Genomic DNA, 18680 nt, shown 5'->3' on the forward strand with positions numbered 1-18680 from the left:
GGGATCGTGCGAAGAACCTCACGCGTAGTGGATCCGACGCTGAGGCCGTTCCTAGCTGTGCCAAATATCGGCTCACATGCTCGATGGAGCTGGAACCATCTGATCCACTAAATTTGGAGAAATCAGGGAGCCGATATTTGGGTGGTAGCGGGACCAACTCGTACTCGTTGGGGTACGGCTTGGAATAGCCGATTGTCCTCCTTTTCGGCACCATGCCGAACTGGTCTCTCAGGATCGTACTGATTTGATCCGCGGTGCTGGCTGCAGGAGTCGAACTCTGAAGATTCGCCGGAGTGGCATACTTAGCCAGCCATGCTTGCTTTTCCAGCTCTGAGCCAACTGCAGAGCTGAGCTCTGGAGGTTTGTCGGAGTGGCATATTTAGCTAGCCACGTCTGCTTCTCAAGATCTGTCGCTGACGTTCCTCCTGCTTTTCCAGAAGTCCCTGCTGTTGCGGCCTGGTTTGTGAGCGCCCAGTTACCGCAGTCTGGCACGTATGTGCACATGTACCCGTGAGGGATCTCCTTAGGCGCCTCATGCAAGAACTGGCAGTCACTAGGGTCACCACCGATCATGTAGACGACGAATGCCGGTGAATTCGGCACCTCTGGTGCTGCCAACGCAAATGGCAGCGGTGGACGGGACTGGAGTGGCATCTCTCCCTGGTATGTCCCGAGAGCTGGTCCTGACGGAGAGTATTGACGACTCATGATTTCCTGGATCACTCGAAGAGCAACACGCTCCAAAGTGTTCACCAGGTTCTCAGAGTGGCGGTATAGCGAGTGAGCCACCATGTAGTTAATCTCCTGACGAAGGGACCTGGTGCATTCTTCTGATGGGGCGGACAGGTCTATTCCATCGAGCGCACCTTGAGGCGAGAACCCTTTCCACCTGATGCCATGTGAACGGGTTCTGTGAAACGAGCCGATGAGGTCGGCTTCGAGGATCGTTTTGACCTCGTCATACTTCTTCTTGAGCTCCTCGGTCAGATCCTCGTACGTGACTGGGGTGCCGTCCGCCATCTCGGATGTAGATGGCGATGTGGTTGATGTAGAAGATTGTCCCACCGGGCGTGCCAGAATGTGTTGCGGTCAGAAACCCACCGGCGAGCAACGACGGGCAACACAGGAGAGCCGGGAGCAACTTAGGGCTGCGGCTGGCCCTGGTCCCTCCGAGCGACGGCCCGCAAAGACTCCGGCACGCACGTCCGATGCTGATGCAAGGGCGTGCCACCTGACCTATACCTGGTCAGGAAGGTGATGGAGATGCCTCGCTTAGTTTCCTGCATGGCATACACGTAAACATTAAATACGAGCCTCGATCGGCTCTCAGGTTGTCCTGTGAATCGGCTCAAGGAGCCGATCCACCCATGATTCGTACGAGGTGCACGAATATATGGTGGTCCTGCTTGATCAAGATAAAGCTAAAACGATCTACGACGATTTGGGGTTTTCACCGCATAATCGGAACATCCTACTCATGATTGGACCTCGCGGCCACGCACGGTGATCGTAAGCCGATCCTAGACAGGGCCTAAAAACCAACACGAGGTTGATCCCCGGAACATCCCGTCTAGGGCTAGCAAACTACACCCTACGCGCCGCTGGATCCTCCAACCCTTTGTAAGGCCTAACTATTGCAGGTATTAAACTAATCCTTGAAGAACAAGGAGCAACCGTAACGGATCGGATCTACTAAATAATAATCAAGCGGGGTGCCGCCCCTACACCTAAGATAGGTGTAAGGGCGGCTAGATGTATAAGGGTTGCACTACGACAGCATATGATACGAAGAACAATGCTAACCCTAACACATCTAAGATAACTACGTTGCTCGCCATCAAAAAGGCTTCAGTACGAGCAACGCATGGTAACGAATAACCGGGTACTGCCTAGATCGCAAGATGCGATCTAGGCAGCATGATGCTTACCCGGAAGAAACCCTCGAGACGAAGGAGTTGGCGATGCGCCTAGATTGATTTGTGGTGAACGATGGTTGTTGTTTATTTCATAAGCCCTAGATACATATTTATAGTCCGTAGACTTTCTAACGTGGGAATAATCCCAACCGTGCACGAGACAAACTCTAACTAATCGACACGTATCCTACTATGTTACAGATACACGGGCAAGCTAGCCCAAACTTTGCATAACAGACCGATTCACGTATTTCTTCCATGTATATTCTTCAAGTCCATCTTGATCGCGGCCCACCTCTGACTCGGTCAAATTCTGGTGATAACAGGCTGAGCGCGGGCGGCGTGCCGATCCCGCCGCCGCCGATGGGCCGGGCCGCCCTCGAGGTGGAGATCGACGCGGTGCTCGTCACTCTCAGTGACGAGCAGCGCGCGGAGCCACGCTTCTTCCCCGACAACTACGAAGCGTGGACCGAGTTCTTCCGGCGCAGGTACGAGCGCGAACTCGCCGCGTATGACGGCCCTCCTCCTCCTCCGGCAAGGAACAACGCCGCCGGCCGCCGCCGGTGGTGGAGCGCGCCTGGCCGCACCCTCGAGAATGTGCTCGCGCACATCGAGGGCGGAAACTACCCCGTCCTGGGGATGCCACCGCCGGTAGCGGCTAACGTGTCGCGCCGACACGGTAGTTCCTGGATGCCGAGGTGGATGGCGCCGTCCTCCTCCTCGTCTAGCTCGAGATCGGCGTCCAGGTCCGGCGGGTCGACGTCGGCCTTCGTCAAGAAGGAGCCGGCGTCTCCTTCGACACCGATCGTCGTCAAGAAGGAACCGGCGTCTCCACCGCCGACTAGAGGGCGCAGCAGCGCCACCCTCGTCATCCGCGACCAACCCTCCTCCTCTCCATCGCGCGGGTGGAAGAGGAAGTCGTTGAAGAAGGAGGCCGCCGCGAACCAACTCGCCTAGGAGGCCCAGCGCGCCGAGGACGCCGCGGTGGCGGAGGCGATCGCCAGGTCGCTCAAGGACCTGGTCCCCGCCGACAACACCCTCCCCATCGACGCCGCGCTCGACTGGTCCAGGCGGGACTGGGAGCGGCAGGAGGCGGAGCAGCGGCGGCGGCTGCTGGACCTGGCTGCCGCGCGACAACGCGCCGTCCGCGCCGCCGCACCGTCCGCAGCAACGAACGCCGCGCCCAGGCCTGTCGAGCAGATCAAGCTCGAGGAGAGCAGCGACGACGACATGTACCGGCCGACGCCGCCACGCGTCGGCGACCCTGGCAAGGGTTCGAGCCGCTGGTACGAGGCGGCGCCGCCCCAGGACGCCGCCAGCTCGAGCGACGACGACGACGACACGGACTACACGACCTTCTACCGCCATTTCGGCATGTAGGAGGCCGGTTTTTAAATTAAGTTTAAGTTATCCCATCGCCGAATTCAAATATATGTACGAATTCGGCCTATTTATGTATGAACTCGCCTATATATGTTAAATATCATTAAATTTCGCTATGTTTGAACGAGTTTCGCCCAAATTTGTCTGAAATCGCCGTATTTCATTAAAATACTTTCATCCATCCTGAGCTCGCGGCTGGAAAAATAGGCCTCCTTGGATCAATTTTTACATCCATCCGGCGCTAAGCGCCGGATTTCTGCCTGGGAGCCCCAACGGCTGGATGCTCTAAAACGTGCGTTGAAACCGTGAGCCATTGTAACTCAACGTGGACTCAAAAGTGAGAATCGCAAACTGATCTATACTAAAGGAAATCTGTCTGTTTTTTACAACTGAAAACAGACATTTTTTTGGTTAATTGCATTATTTTTAAAGGATTTTTAGTAGTACAGTTGTCACATTCTGATTGGTTCTGGAAAAGTGCCTGTTACTGAATTGTAAAACAGACGGCTGTTGTATAGGCACTCCAAAAAAAAAAAGGGTTTGCACCGAGATTAAATCTCTTTTTCTTTCGGGCAAGGTAATTCTCATAGCGAGAATGGAGTTTCTACAAGGATCGCAAATCCCTCAGATAGAATCTGAGAATAAAACTCAGAATAAAAACAAATTTTGTAATCCAACAATCGATCTCTCGCTGGACAATAAGCGCTTCAACAGGAATTGTTGGAGATGCTTGCATTGTTGGCCTGTATGTATCTATAATGATACTTGTCATGCTATGGGGAAAAAGAATACGTGGCTATGAAAATCCAGTTGAGCAATATGGGATGAATCTTACATCTGTGTCAAGGGTATGATCATTGCCTTGCCTTGTGTGCAAATATTTGTCGAATGCCGCCTACACATTTATATATGACAGCTTAACTTTTGACTGCAGGTGCAAGAATTTCTGCAAGGTCTTGTTGGAGGCGTGGCTGTTGTTTGGTTGGTGCATTCGACAAGTATTTTACTTGGCTTTGCAACTCTTCGAGAAGGGCCCTCTTCATTCTTAGCTAGACCATTTGATCTTCTCAAATATTCAAGTAATTCCTTGTTGCTAGCTCTTAGAGGGTTTATCACAGCAACTAGCATTGCTGTGGTGGAAGAAGTGGTTTTCCGATCATGGCTTCCGGAAGAAGTTGCGGTTGATCTTGGTTACTACCATGCCATTCTGATGTCTGGACTTGCCTTTTCTCTAATTCACCGGTATATCCATTCAAGGCACAATCCCTTCTGTTATTTTACTGCTTTACTTTTTAAAACGCAGTTCATGTTATTGTCGGTAATTCTCTAGGCAGTCATAACTGAATACTAATGAGCAACTGAGTGTGGTTTGGGAGGCAATATTAGTTACGTTGACACATGCCACCGTGGTGAGGTGGGTGGGTTTGCGTGTGTGTTCTAAACCTTTTTTTTGTTTATGGTTTGAAGAGCAATTCTAACATTGCACAAAAGAGAATGAGTGGAGTGAACCTTTTCTTATATCGTTTCTGGACTGTATAAGAGCCCAATCCTACAATTAAAGCTCGATCTCACCTCCTTAAAAAAACAAATTATGTTACATTTTTTTACTAATCTAGCATGAATGGTTGTGCTACCAAGCAAGAAGTAACAAACATGATTTTGACGTTTTTGCAAATGAATGGCAGGTCTCTACCTTCAGTACCAGGTTTCTTGCTACTTTCTCTGGTGCTATTTGGGCTTAAGCAAAGAACGCGAGGGAATCTTGCTGCACCAATTGGCATGCGTTCTGGAATTATGACTGCTAGTTATCTCACAAGAAGTAGCAGCATTATTACATTCAAACCTGAAACACCATTATGGATGATTAGCACATACCATCTGCATCCTTTCGATGGTGCAATTGGCTTAAGTATATGTGCGTTACTTGCTATTCTTTTCTTCCCGCAAAAACCTGGTCAGAAGGATACCTCTCTCTCATGACAATCAGGAGGACCCAAAAAAAAACTCTTGAGGTGAGTTTCAACAAGATCTCATGGGCGGAAAGTTAGCACTGAAGGTTTGCTCTAGTTTGCCATGTTGAAAGTTCAGCTCAAAAATTGCTGGTGTACTGTAACTTGCTCAAAAAGATCACCCAGTTAGCTCCTCCTTAACACTGAAGGGCGCTGCTGATGAATTTGGGTTTATGCGGGATTAATCACTGGCAAGCTTATATGTCACTCTTTTCATGACTACTATGGATGAACTCGCAATATATTTCAACATGGTACAAGATAAACTCCAAACGTGGATGATTTATTTCATTCGTTGTAAGGTATGTATGTTTTAACTAAAACTGTACTTAATTTCTAGTCTGCTAAATTGCTAGCTAAACTCTCCACAATTGAAATCCAGGTGTATGGATGCCTTGGAGAGAGACATCAGACATGATAAAATAGAAGTTTGATACTTGTGCCCTTTTGCCGAGTATGCTGTGCAGGCAGTCTGATTTTGCTCCCTTTATAGTTATACTGACTAGTTGACATATAGGTTTAGTCTGTAGATATGATTAGTCCCCTTTTCTGTTTTACTGAAAATCGGAATGCAAGCATGCCCAAGTTTTTTTTCGAGAATTAAAAGATTTTTTTTTCGAGAATTGATGCCCAAGTTTTGAGGTAACAATTTTTGACAATACACTGTATGTAGAAAATAGGCACATGATAGACTTAGCAGATATGTATGTTCCTCATCTTCTCACTGTAAGTTTAACTGTAAATGTAATGCTCCCCTCATGTAAAGGAGGATCTTTTGAGATCTACAAGCAAAATGTCCAGATGTATTATACATTTATACCTGTATATACTCTTTAGCTGTCTTCTTCAGAAACTATTGTCTTACACTCTAGTGACCATCTGTTTTCTTAGTTCAGAATTAATCATGGGAATTGCTCTGAAATAATATGAAACCTTAATTCTGTATGTTCTGTTTATTATCTGATCTTCATGGAATAATATATAGGGTACAAATCGGAAGAGACTTGGATTACAAGTCAAAGTTGTAATGTACATGGCTTAAACACAATTGTATCTCTAATCTGCAATATAGTGGATAAAACAGAGGAAACTTCAGTCCGGCTAAATACTCAAATCATTCTCCAGAAATAAACAAGAGTTCAAATAGCGCTGAGCAGCCGCCTTCGGCACAGAGCAGGAACCGAGCATGCTCTGCTCCGTCTCTCTCCTCCCCTGAAAAACAGAGGCGGCGGCTAGGGTCTAACCTAGCAGGTACGGCCATCTGCCTCATCCTTGCCCTCTACGATCGAGAATTGACGAGTTTCTGCCTCCTTTGCTAGCTGCTCTCTGGTGGGAGAAGCTCGGTGATAGAAATGTTCCTAAAGTTAAAGTCTTGTCAACCAGCATCATCATTATGGTGGCTATGGCAGTGTTGACTGAGACAAGAATAAAATATAATCGTCTCCTTGTCCTCTCGGCGTTGAAGAGCGCAGGAGCATCATCATTACGGTGGCTATGGCAGCGTTGAGTGGGACAATAATAAAATATACTTGCCAATATACTCGCCTTCTTGTCCACCTCGTCGTCGACGTTGAAGAGCGCAGAGATTTGTCTGGTCGCCGTTTTCATGAAGTGGTGGATTCAGATCAATTCAAGGTTCCATGGCAAAGGCTTCGACTCTTAGCGTTTTCATGAAGTGGTGGATTGAGATCAATTCAAGGTTCCATGGCAAAGGCTTCGACTCTTAGCGCTGATTCTTGGGGGCACGTGCACCAAGTCTTCTTGACTGTAATCAACAACGTTCGGCTGGCTTCAGTAAGGAAGCGGTGGCATGTGAGCGGCTCACTCTGGCGATAGTAGTGGTCTCTAAGTGGTCAAAATATCTCGATGTACTCCCTCCGTCCCTAAAAAAGCTGCTCAACTTTATTAAAAAACAGATGTATATAGAGGCAGGAATCCTCGAGCAACGGGGGAGGGTATGGAGCTCGTTCACTCATGAAAAGAATCCGAATTTTAGTCATAGATACATAAAAATCTAGAAAAAGTTCAGCTATTTCTTTTGAACAGAGGGAGTAGTTTTTATTATGTTTGAAATGTTTTGTACTTCATGTGAACTCATGTACTACCTCGGTCTATACACATAGAGAGGTGAGATTTATCTAAATCTAGATGTAGCGTTTAGATACATCTAGATTTATACGAACCCTAAACACATACAAAGGGGATAATAGATTTGGATCTTTCCGGAAAAATAAACAGCGTTGAGCTTTATCTTGTACTGAGAGAGTATGCTGTAGTTAAGGTTTGCACCCAGATGCGACAACCCCCTTCCCCGCTCTTGTGTAGCTACAATATTTTGAGAGTTTCCTCGTGCTGCTGGCATTGTCGACCGGAGATGGTGGAGGGGAGGCACCGGTCTCTGTAGAGTAGGTTGTATAGTCTGGATTTTCTTCCCGTTGTGGAGTCTTGGAGTAGAGGGCTAGATCTTTTGGGCCAGATCTGGCTGTTTCTGGTTTAGGTGATCTTCGCTGTTAATCTCTGGTGGTAGGAGGTGGAGCAGGTGGAGGAGTTTGAGCCAGGCATCTCCACTAATAAGCCTTGGTCGAGCTTTGATGCTCTGGTGCTCTAGCGCGGCGCCAGGCAGTCGTCATCGAGCTTCTCGTTTCTCTCGGGCGGCCATGGTGGTGAGGGAGGAAATGGGTCGATCCAGGCGGCGAGCTCAAGGTTCAAGCGCTCCTGCCTTCTTCCTGGAGGCCTTGAAGTCTTCTTCTTCTCGGCCGGCCGTGGGTGTGGGGGGGGGGGGGGGGGAGGGGGAGTATGGAGAGCGCTTCTTCGCTTTCGGATCAAGATCTAAGGTGGTGGGGTGGTTGAGTGCTAACTCCGGCCAACACTCAGGAAGCTACCAATTTTCGCGGAGTTCCCAAGCGGCGGCTGCTATACGTTGTCGCTATCTACGATAGATGGAGCCACTCCGATCTCGGGTACGATGGTGGCCCGAGTTTTTTCTTCTTCCAGGCCGTTGTGCCGATGTGGAGGATCTTCCCCGGCCTCGGCAGCCTCGGCAAGGGATCCACAGCCGGCGTTGCACCAAATGGCTTGTTCCCCGGTGGCAGCGCAGGCACCCGAGCCTCGAGGTCTCGCAGATGCGGTGGAGAAGACAAGGAACCTGATTGCGGTTTTACTCTTTTTTCCAATGTCTTTCTTGTAAAAGTACTAGTCTTATCTTCTATTTCGTTATCTCTTAGGGACTTTGCTGTAAATTTGTACCCACCTCTGAATTAATGAAGCTTCCACGGCCTTGGGACCCCTACCGTTAGAAAAAAAACACTTTTCCTAATAGACAGCTAGCTGTTTTGCAATTCGCAAACAGTCACTTTTTTCACCGTCTGATGTCTTCACGAATCTCCGCGCAACTCTGTCTCGCTTGTATGTTCTCTGTCGAGGCCTCGTCCGTTAAGTGAAGAGTTTGCTTTCTAGTCTAAAAAAATCATTTATCTGTCCGAAGGCATCCACTGCTCTCTCTCGTGTTGGTCTTTTGAGCTGCGGTGACACCGCAACCTGCTTGGCCGGTGTCGGAGGGGGCGGTGTCTGCAGCGACGCCGCATTCTAGTCGGCCATTGTCGGAGGGAGCTGTACTGCTCGAGTCGGGGAGAGCACCGACGCGGAGTGGTGACGCGGCCGACGCCACAGCTTGCTCTAGCAGCGATGAGGAGAGTTGCTGCTAACACCCTTCTCCTTCCAACGGGGAAGAGGTCGGCGGTTCACTCGAACGGAAGGCATGTGCTCCGCCGGTGAGATGGGTATTCTCATGTCATCCTTTCTGCTTATCTTATCTGATCTCTTATTATGTCCATTGAGGTCGGGCGAGATTTTGCCGTTTTTGTGTCTATTTTTCACCGTTTGTGATTGTTTGGAGCCGCATCAGATGATGTTGATGCTTCGTATGTGGAGGTAGCGATGAGTATGTTGTTGTACTGCTCGAATTTTTTGGCATTAGCTAGCCAGATGTTAGGGTTGATTGTTGATTTGTACTAGCAGGACCAGATCTTCCTGCAGCGGCCAGCCATGGCCGATCCAGCTTCTCCACCCTCTTCAAACCTAGTGTGCTTGATTCATATTTTTTGTTTCGACTTTCTCATGTATATGTTCATGTGTCGTGTAGTTGAGTTGATTGGTGTAGATATCCTAATCGATTTTGTGCTCATGTCTGGCGTTTATGGCTTGCAATTTCACATCTAACTTGTGGTCTGCAATTTTCTTTCCATTCTTGTCACCGCTCACAGATTGTCATGTGTATAGGAAGTGATAGTACTACTGCTCAACACGAGACGAGAGAGTTATAAAACCACAGGCAAGTATGATCAGTAGAGGATACAGTGACAAGATGTATGGTCCTCTGTAAACCGTTTGTGTCCAGTATTGTTTCTTAGATCCAATTATATTTTAGTTGTGTAACCTCCAGTAGAGAATTAAACATTCTGTTTTTTCCTTTAGCAACAATACTATTGTTGCTTCTGTTCCAGTATTCGATGTGTGAGAGTTTTAAAAATAGGCTCTGTAAGTTTGAATCATATGTATTTGTGCAATGTTATTTCAGAGTTTTGGGCTTGTAACCTGGTTTTGGTTTCAACGAGAGCAGTTGGAGTGTTGATTGTTAACGAATGATAGACGTTTGTACTGCTTTCTCCAAAAAATTAAAATTCAAATATAGAATAAATTCTTTGTTCTGTTTTAGGTGGAACAGAGACTCCATTTGGAGAGCCAAGGGTGTCAGAAATGCCGGGATCAATTAAGAGGGTTGGATTTAGTCCTAGAAGCTTGGTGGTAGTAGAAACTAGGTGATATCTTTTTGGTTTGGAGTCGGTCACAAGTTTATTGTGTAATGGATTAGGATGTTCTGTGTAAGTAGATTAGGTGCTCCTAATACTGGTACGTTTGATAAGTTCTGATACCTGTGTTGCAGCCCATATATCGTTGCTTTATCCACTGACTGTCCAACTATTGGGTACAGTAGCTTTTATTTCTTACTCATCTTTCTTCAGTCTTAAATATTTTATACCATATGTCTTCATTCCTCCTAATTTTTTTCTCCCAGACTTATCTCAGGTTTATCTTCTTTAAGTATTTCAGTTTCACTATTATTTCGTTTATTCTACTGTCTCTCTCAGTATTTCAGTTTGCTTTGAAAACTGTCCTCCATTTTCCTGTCTATAATTCTTTCAGTCATCATTTTCAAAACAATTACTTCTCCTTTCCTTTCTTCTTTTATTCCTTGGTAGATATATTTGTTCATTTCCTCCTTTTTTTAGTTTCTCATTTACTCAGCATCTTATTTTCATTTCCTCAGCTTTTCAACATCTTGACACATCTTATTAGCTCATTTTCAAAACAATTACTTCTCTTTTCCTTTCTTCTTTTATTCCTTGGTAGATATATTTGTTCATTTCCTCCTTTTTTTAGTTTCTCATTTACTCAGCATCTTATTTTCATTTTCTTAGCTTTTCAACATCTTGACACATCTTATTAGCTCAGCTTTTCATTGTTCAATAATTTTACTTTGTTGTCGGTGATGGCTCAGTTTTGTCATCCTTTATTATTCAATCTTTGTGTTTATCTTATTTCCTCTATCTTCATTCCTCAAATTATGTCATCATTTTCTCCTTTTTAGTATTTCAGTCGTTCGTCTTTCAGTCTGAGTTTTAGTTTCCAACAATTTTATTGTTCTTCTTCAGTTCTTGCCTCAGTTTAGGAAATATTTCCCCAATATTTTTAAATAATACTTGTTGAATGCTTCTTCATTCCACTTCTCTCCGTTTCAGTTTTTCAGTTCTTAGTTTTGAAAATTATTTCCTTGATCGCATGTAGTCTTTCAGTCTTCTTCATTTTATCTTTTAGTTTTCTTCGCTATGTTCCTTATTTCCTCAGCTACTCAGTGTCTCTGCTTCAGCACTGACATTGTCTTTTTTCACCGTCTCAAACTCTCTGTTTGCATTCCCAACCGGATCCACTCCGACCTACATGTGCCACTCCATCAGCTGCAAGAATCAGACGCCAACGGTAGCCGGTGTACTCCTCCTCAAGGCCGCTCTCTCTCCAATGCTCTATGCCTATGTTTATGTCTCTCTCTATATGTCTTATGTATCTCTTTATCTCTTCTTATCAGTATTATTTGGTCAGTCCTCTCTATCTCTCAGTTTTTGTGTGTGCTCATTCCTATTTTTTTCCTCAGTTTCATGCTCTGCCAGTTCTTCAGTTTCGCAGTTTATTGGTTCATCTTATTTGGTCAGTTCAATTTTATTAATTAATCTTACCAGTGTTAAGTAATCTTCAGTTTTTAGTCATCCTCTAAGTATTCTTTTCTATATAATGAGTTAATGACCTTAGTATTCATCATTTGCAGTTCTTCGGTTTCGCAGTTTATTGGTTCATCTTATTTGGTTAGTTCTATTATAATTGCTTGTTCTCCCAGCTTTATTGATCTTCAGTTATTTAGTTTCGCGTGGCTTTAATTTTCATTGTGTCGCTTAAGTTTCCAGTTACGGCAAGTATGAGTGGCTTCAGTTCTGTGTACTTTTGATTAGATTCAGTTATGTATAGTCAATTAGTGAACTGAATAACCATACTTAATGTATAGTCGTAGGGATTTACACTAACCCAAAACCTAGGTAGTATTGCTCCACACCGGCGGTCGTTATAATGAAAAATCCTACCACTGTACGTCTTATAAGTAGCCAATAAGAAACACAGATGAATAAATCTTGAGAAGCAACTTGGCCCACAACACAAATTCGTAGCTGCTCCCAAACCCGCGGTCACTACCAAATCTGGTAAGTGTTACTTGGTTCATCAATTTTTAGTTTACTTTTTCTAGAAGAGTTTGTCATGCAGGTTTTATTTTACACAAGCACTTTGTGTTCTTAGATTTCCCTCTCTTTAAATTTCTCTCTTGTTTCTTCTGTCCTCAGTGTTATTAGTAGTGGCATTGATCACCGAATGTTTGATGCCCATGTAGTGGGAATTTCTCACCATTGTGTACATAGACATCTACAATTACTGCCACATGTAGTCCACTTATTTTCTGTTTCTCTCCCTGTTCTCTGTTGTTCAAGCATGTATGTTGTATTTGGTAGGTCACTCTTTCCACCGAGAATATGACACAATTTGCAAAATTGTACATGACAAAGCACATTATCCAGTGACCCTCCAGAACATCAGTTTGTCCCATTCGTGAACTTCATGATTCATATGGTAGTATGCTACAACACGAAACAGCTTCATGCACCAATGTATTAAATGCTAGTTAGCTTGGTTTCTTCATATTATATTTGCTGAACTTTACTTTTACTATCTGTATTAGTATCAAAGAGTAGGTTTTGTTCTTGTTTTAGTTCAGTATTTGCACTTATTTTTTGTTGATTGCTGGGATAGTTTACATGTAGTGCGTTCCAGGAAAGTACAGCTAAACAAGAGTATAGAAAATGAGGTCTTAATACAGGTGTCTAACTCCAACCCTCATCTCAGTTTTGCATCTGCTAGTCGTTTTGAATTTGACGGAACAAAATTCATGTTTTGGCATCACATGGAATTCAGGAGCATATCTTGAACTGCAGAGAATCTCCAAATTGAAGTAGGTTTTCTTCCAGCTGTTTGTCCTTCTCCTTTGGTTCTGGAAGTCCTAGATCTGATTCTTTCCTGCCTTTTCCCTCCATTTTTGTTGTTGTTGTGGGAGTTCTCCATCCTGATCTTCCAGAAAGAAACAACCTGGTGGCAGTTTTTGCGTGGAAGGGGTGGTTGAGCTCGGTGTTATGGGCTTACAAGTGTTCCATGTTCCAATTTTGTGGGTCGTGCTTGTTCTAGGCATCAGGATTCAGGACACATGATTTGGGCTTACACCGCTGTAACTCAATGTGGGCAGAGAGAGTGAGCCATTGTAAGAGCATCCCCAGCCGTCTCCCCGACGAGGCCCCCAGGACCGCGTTTTGTCATCCGGATGGACGAAAACGGCCCAGTCGCGCCCCCGGTTCCTCGTTTTCGTCCGGAATTGGCCTTTCATCCGTCCGGAGAGCCCAGACCATCCCGGTCCCCCGGGGAGCGCTCGGGGACTCCGGACGAAACGAAAGCGCGGGAAACGCCGAGGAAACTTCCCGCGTGTCTGGTGGCCCCAACTTGTCGGCGAGAGACACCGATCGTCGTCCTCATCGCATCGTCTTCCGCGTGCTGTAAAAGCTTGCCGCCGGTCAGTATTCGCCGGACGCATAGCTTCCACGCGGCGAGTTAATGACGTCGCCTCGGTATCACGCGCGGCTACCTATATTTATCGCCGAACCACCGCGTCTGCCCCGCATTCACCTCGCCGAACTTCCCCAAATCTTCCCCGTTCTCGAACGAACCAGTGACGATCAAGTAATGGCGAACGACGGCGCGGCCAACAATGGCTTCGGCTGCCGCTCTCTCCACCAATGGGAGGGGCACCTCCTCCACATGGCGGGCTACTCGGCGCTGCCGAACTTCCGCGCTCTGGGACGATGGAGGCTGTGTTGCGGTCAGAAACCCACCGGCGAGCAACGACGGGCAACACAGGAGAGCCGGGAGCAACTTAGGGCTGCGGCTGGCCCTGGTCCCTCCGAGCGACGGCCCGCAAAGACTCCGGCACGCACGTCCGATGCTGATGCAAGGGCGTGCCACCTGACCTATACCTGGTCAGGAAGGTGATGGAGATGCCTCGCTTAGTTTCCTGCATGGCATACACGTAAACATTAAATACGAGCCTCGATCGGCTCTCAGGTTGTCCTGTGAATCGGCTCAAGGAGCCGATCCACCCATGATTCGTACGAGGTGCACGAATATATGGTGGTCCTGCTTGATCAAGATAAAGCTAAAACGATCTACGACGATTTGGGGTTTTCACCGCATAATCGGAACATCCTACTCACGATTGGGCCTCGCGGCCACGCACGGTGATCGTAAGCCGATCCTAGACAGGGCCTAAAAACCAACACGAGGTTGATCCCCGGAACATCCTGTCTAGGGCTAGCAAACTACACCCTACGCGCCGCTGGATCCTCCAACCCTTTGTAAGGCCTAACTATTGCAGATATTAAACTAATCCTTGAAGAACAAGGAGCAACCGTAACGGATCGGATCTACTAAATAATAATCAAGCGGGGTGCCGCCCCTACACCTAAGATAGGTGTAAGGGCGGCTAGATGTATAAGGGTTGCACTACGACAGCATATGATACGAAGAACAATGCTAACCCTAACACATCTAAGATAACTACGTTGCTCGCCATCAAAAAGGCTTCAGTACGAGCAACGCATGGTAACGAATAAACTGGTACTGCCTAGATCGCAAGATGCGATCTAGGCAGCATGATGCTTACCCGGAAGAAACTCTCGAGACGAAGGAGTTGGCGATGCGTCTAGATTGATTTGTGGTGAACGATGGTTGTTGTTTATTTCATAAGCCCTAGATACATATTTATAGTCCGTAGACTTTCTAACGTGGGAATAATCCCAACCGTGCACGAGACAAACTCTAACTAATCGACACGTATCCTACTATGTTACAGATACACGGGCAAGCTAGCCCAAACTTTGCATAACAGGCCGATTCACGTATTTCTTCCATGTATATTCTTCAAGTCCATCTTGATCGCGGCCCACCTCTGACTCGGTCAAATTCTGGTGATAACACATGCCCCCCTGGTTTTGGAATTGATAATTCCAAAATCACTCTGCTTTTTCTTCGTCGGGTCATGTCGTGGCAGAACCGTCGCAGTATCCTTCATCATGATGCCTTGCCTTCTCAACTTCTCCGCGTGACCTGGCAGTTTTTTTTTAGGCACCACTTTCTCGGAAACTGCTGTGGCATTGAATTTCCACTATATCCCCTTTTATTTAACCGCTCCAAACAGTTCGCTTCCGCATCCCCTTCGCATTAGCACTCCAAAAAGCCCTCTTGCGCCACCATGTCTTCTTCCTCCTCTGCCCCATCGGATCTTTCCAGCCAATCCTCCTCTTCTCGCGAGCCGACGCCGGAGTGGAACCCGGAGGAGGTCCACGCAGCCAACACCCGCCGCGCCATTGCAGCCGGGGAGGAGTCCAGTCACGACTTCTCCGTCTGGTCCGAGGACGACAAGTCCTTGACTGACGGGGAAAGTGACCTCCGCTTCCTCGCTGACGGGGAAACGGAGGAGGAGAGCGATGACGATCGCTTCTCCTGCGACGACTTCACTTCCCCCGAGGAGGAGGAGGAGAAGGAGGAGGAGGAGGACGACACCTCCTCCGACGAACCGCCGGCCAAGCGCTTCTGCCCCTGGCCGGGGAACCTCAGTGACTTCGACAGCGACAACGACGAAGCTGACGAGGAGGACAAGGACAACGAGGGCCCGGCCGGCGGCCGCTGGAGCAGCGACGACGAGCCCGCCGGGAGCAGCGCCGACAGCGGCGACGATGGCGATGACGAGGACGACGATGAGGGCAGCAACGGCCCGTAGATAGGACCCTTAGCATAGGATCAGTAGCAGTAGATAGGGCAATATCCCCTAGTACTTTCTTTTGAGAGCAATCAGCTTTTTATGTAAGAAATCCTGCTTATCAATGAAGAACTTCCCCCGATTTGCCGATTTCCCTTGAGCTAATTTAGCCGATTTCCTCTCATACTGATTTCGCCGATTTGTCCCTTTAGCCAATGCTTAATGAGCCGATAGCAACGCATCGGTCCTTCACAAACCATCCTTCAATTTTTCAACTGATGGCTTTGAGATCTGTGGATAATGTGGAGTCTTCAAGAGAGCCCTTAAATTCCTCCCACCAGGTCCAGTGATCTTCTTCTGCCAGACTTCACCATTTCTTGAAGAAGGTTGCGACGAAGAATCAGCCGATGACGCCCCAATCGGCTTTCAAAAACGGAGCATCTACCAGGCCAGCTGCCCCCCGGGCCTCAGTCAAGGCGAGAATATTGGTGAGGACGCACAGATCAAGCAAAGGGTTTTGAACTCAGGTAATCTGAGACAGCCACCATGCAGAGTTAGCCAAACTTGCCCCATTGACCCCCTCCCTTCTTCTGAAAGCCGATGTCGCAGACGAAAAACCAACAGCTTAATGAGAAAGAGGCTGCCTTGCATGCCAACACCGATGCTTCTGATAGTACCGCTGAATTGGCACAAAATCGGCTCCTTGCAACCCAGGCAGCTCTCATTGTTCACCCCCTCACGGAAGCAGAAGGCCTTGAAGCTGAACTGAAGACCGTCTTGGCAAGCATCCGCGCTTTGAACACGCAGCTTGGTAGATCTTGAGTCGGCTTTGTTTCTTAGCTCTAAAGTCGATGTCCTTGCATCGGCTGTATACCCACTATGAGAATTTTTTTTTACTGGCCAATTTTTTCTATCGGCCCTCAAATATTCCACCGCACACATGTTCATCTGCACATGCTCATCTGATTAGGTGCCCCCCCGAGCCGAATCTGTCAGGTGACTGCGGATATCGGCTCTGTAGTACGCCAAGGCACTGTATTTGCACATCGGCTCCGTTAGGATTCGTGTTGATTCTCATCAGCCGACGTGACCGCTGCTCATTAGATCATCGTTGAACACAAGCAGACCGTGTGGTGAGGATAATTTTGGCCGATTGCTGGAATCGGCCTCCATATAGATCGAAGCGCTCAATGAAGGTTTTGTAATGTTCCTTCATAGATCTCTGGGGCCGATCCCCAGGATCGGCCTCGCCACGTTTGCTCATTGGTCCGTTCTGGCTACACGGTCAGGCCGGCGGATAAGACCAGCCTAACCCCATCCTTTGTCACATCGATGCGCTCGCCGTCATCCAAATTTAGTGCATCGTTTAATCCTGGAGCACTTAACTCCGTTGGAAGGATGAGCACCATGTTTGTGCCAGCCGATGTCTCATCATCGGCTTTCCTTTGCTTGGGGCGCCACTCCATTTTTTGTGGTCGACCCTCTTCATCCAGGGTTCGTTGGATCTTCGCGGCTAGATCAGGCCGCGCCTTCCTTAGTGTGTGCAGGTATAACCTTTCGGCTTCCTCCAAGCCGCGCATTCGCTGAACCCTACGCTTTTGGGAATGGCTGAGTCCATCAGGGCACCACCTTGGCCGGTGGTACCTGTCTTCTTCTTCTTCATTGTCTTCCAAATCCTCGAGATCTTCTACTCGAGGGGACTCCGCGTGCTTGTTCCGAGGCGGGAGAGGCCCTAAGCGTTGGAACACGGACACGTTAGCTGCCTCCTTCTTCTTCTGGTTACATTCTGGGCAATTGCCGATTGTAGGCAATCGGCTCATTCCCGAATCCCAGCAGTGTCTGAAGAAGGGACAGTCCCAGTGCCTATCTTCGTCGTCTTGCTCCCTTGCCTTTTCCTTGGCACGGCGCTCGTACTCCTCCTCATCGAGATCATGCCGACGATGTCTGCTGGCGTCCCTAGCCAGACGGTCTCTATCATCATCGTCGCTGGATCGTCGACGTTGGCTGTATTGACTCACATACTTATTGAGGAGGTGATCAGAGAGAGGTCGCTGATATCTCACATTCCTTACTTCTCCCTCTGTGATGTAGCGCTTGCCATCATGACGGAGCCGATCGCGTGGAGCGGCCTCCTCTGTTTCCTTGCTGTGAGAGCAGCTGCCCTCGTCTCCGTCCTTGCCAGCGTGGTGTCCAGGTCCTACCATGTTGATGCTGAACGAGGATCCTGGTTGGCAACCTTCAGGGTAAGTGCACTCCACCATGTTAACGGCGGGGAAGGGGTGGGTGTCGACCTTCATGGCGTACTGGTTGAAAATCAGACGTCCTTGTTCTATCGCCATTTGGATCTGCTGACGCCACACCCTGCAGTCGTTGGTGGCATGGGAGAACGAGTTATGCCATTTGCAGTATGGCTTTCCGTTCAGCTCCTGTACCGTGGGGATTTTGAGGCCTTCGGGTAACTTCAACTGCTTCTCCTTGAGTAGGAGGTCAAAGATTTGCTCAGTTTTAGTCACGTCAAAATCGAACCCTCTAGGCGGACCTGGTGGCTTCACCCATTTGCAGGACACGGGGGTTGCCCCCCGAGTCCATTCAGCCACTGCTACCTCTTGATCTCCCGCAGAACCTTCGTCTTCATCTGCCTCAACCAGGACTACCGCACGCTTGAATTTGTCCTGGTACAAGTCCGGGTGGCGCTGTTCATATGCTGACAGTTTCTGAACCATGTGCGCCAGTGAAGGGTAGTCTGCTTGGGAGGCCATGTCCTTGATTGGTGATGCAAGGCCCACCACTGCCAACTCGACTGCTTCCTTTTCAGTTACACGAGCCGAATAACATCGGTTCCTAAGATTTCTGAAGCGCTGGATGTATTCTGCCACGGTTTCTCCACGCTTCTGACGTATTTGTGCCAGATCAGCA

The 18680-nt window shown here is 47.8% G+C and overlaps 1 protein-coding gene across 1 annotated transcript; it reads left to right on the forward strand.

Annotated features, from left to right (window-relative positions):
- The first annotated feature begins 2618 nt into the window (after positions 1-2618).
- LOC127303974 (uncharacterized) lies at positions 2619-6161 on the forward strand. Its single transcript, XM_071821046.1, has 7 exons — positions 2619-2741; positions 2874-3202; positions 3749-3793; positions 3952-4147; positions 4234-4541; positions 4985-5610; positions 5691-6161. The coding sequence occupies exons 1-6, from the start codon at positions 2619-2621 to the stop codon at positions 5277-5279; spliced, it is 1296 nt and encodes a 431-aa protein (XP_071677147.1). The 3' UTR covers positions 5280-5610; positions 5691-6161.
- The last annotated feature ends 12519 nt before the right edge of the window (positions 6162-18680 follow it).

The sequence above is a fragment of the Lolium perenne genome, chromosome 5, assembly GCF_019359855.2.
Source record: "Lolium perenne isolate Kyuss_39 chromosome 5, Kyuss_2.0, whole genome shotgun sequence".
Taxonomy (NCBI): Eukaryota; Viridiplantae; Streptophyta; class Magnoliopsida; order Poales; family Poaceae; genus Lolium; species Lolium perenne.

Excerpts from the sequence above, each read along its gene's own strand:
- LOC127303974 (XM_071821046.1), top strand. The coding sequence starts at position 2,619 with ATGGCGCCGTCCTCCTCCTCGTCTAGCTCGAGATCGGCGTCCAGGTCC. Across the intron at positions 3,203-3,748 it reads GGCAAGGGTTCGAGCCGCTG|TTGTCACATTCTGATTGGTT; the intron begins GTACGAGGCGGC and ends TTAGTAGTACAG. Across the intron at positions 4,148-4,233 it reads ATCTTACATCTGTGTCAAGG|GTGCAAGAATTTCTGCAAGG; the intron begins GTATGATCATTG and ends TTTTGACTGCAG.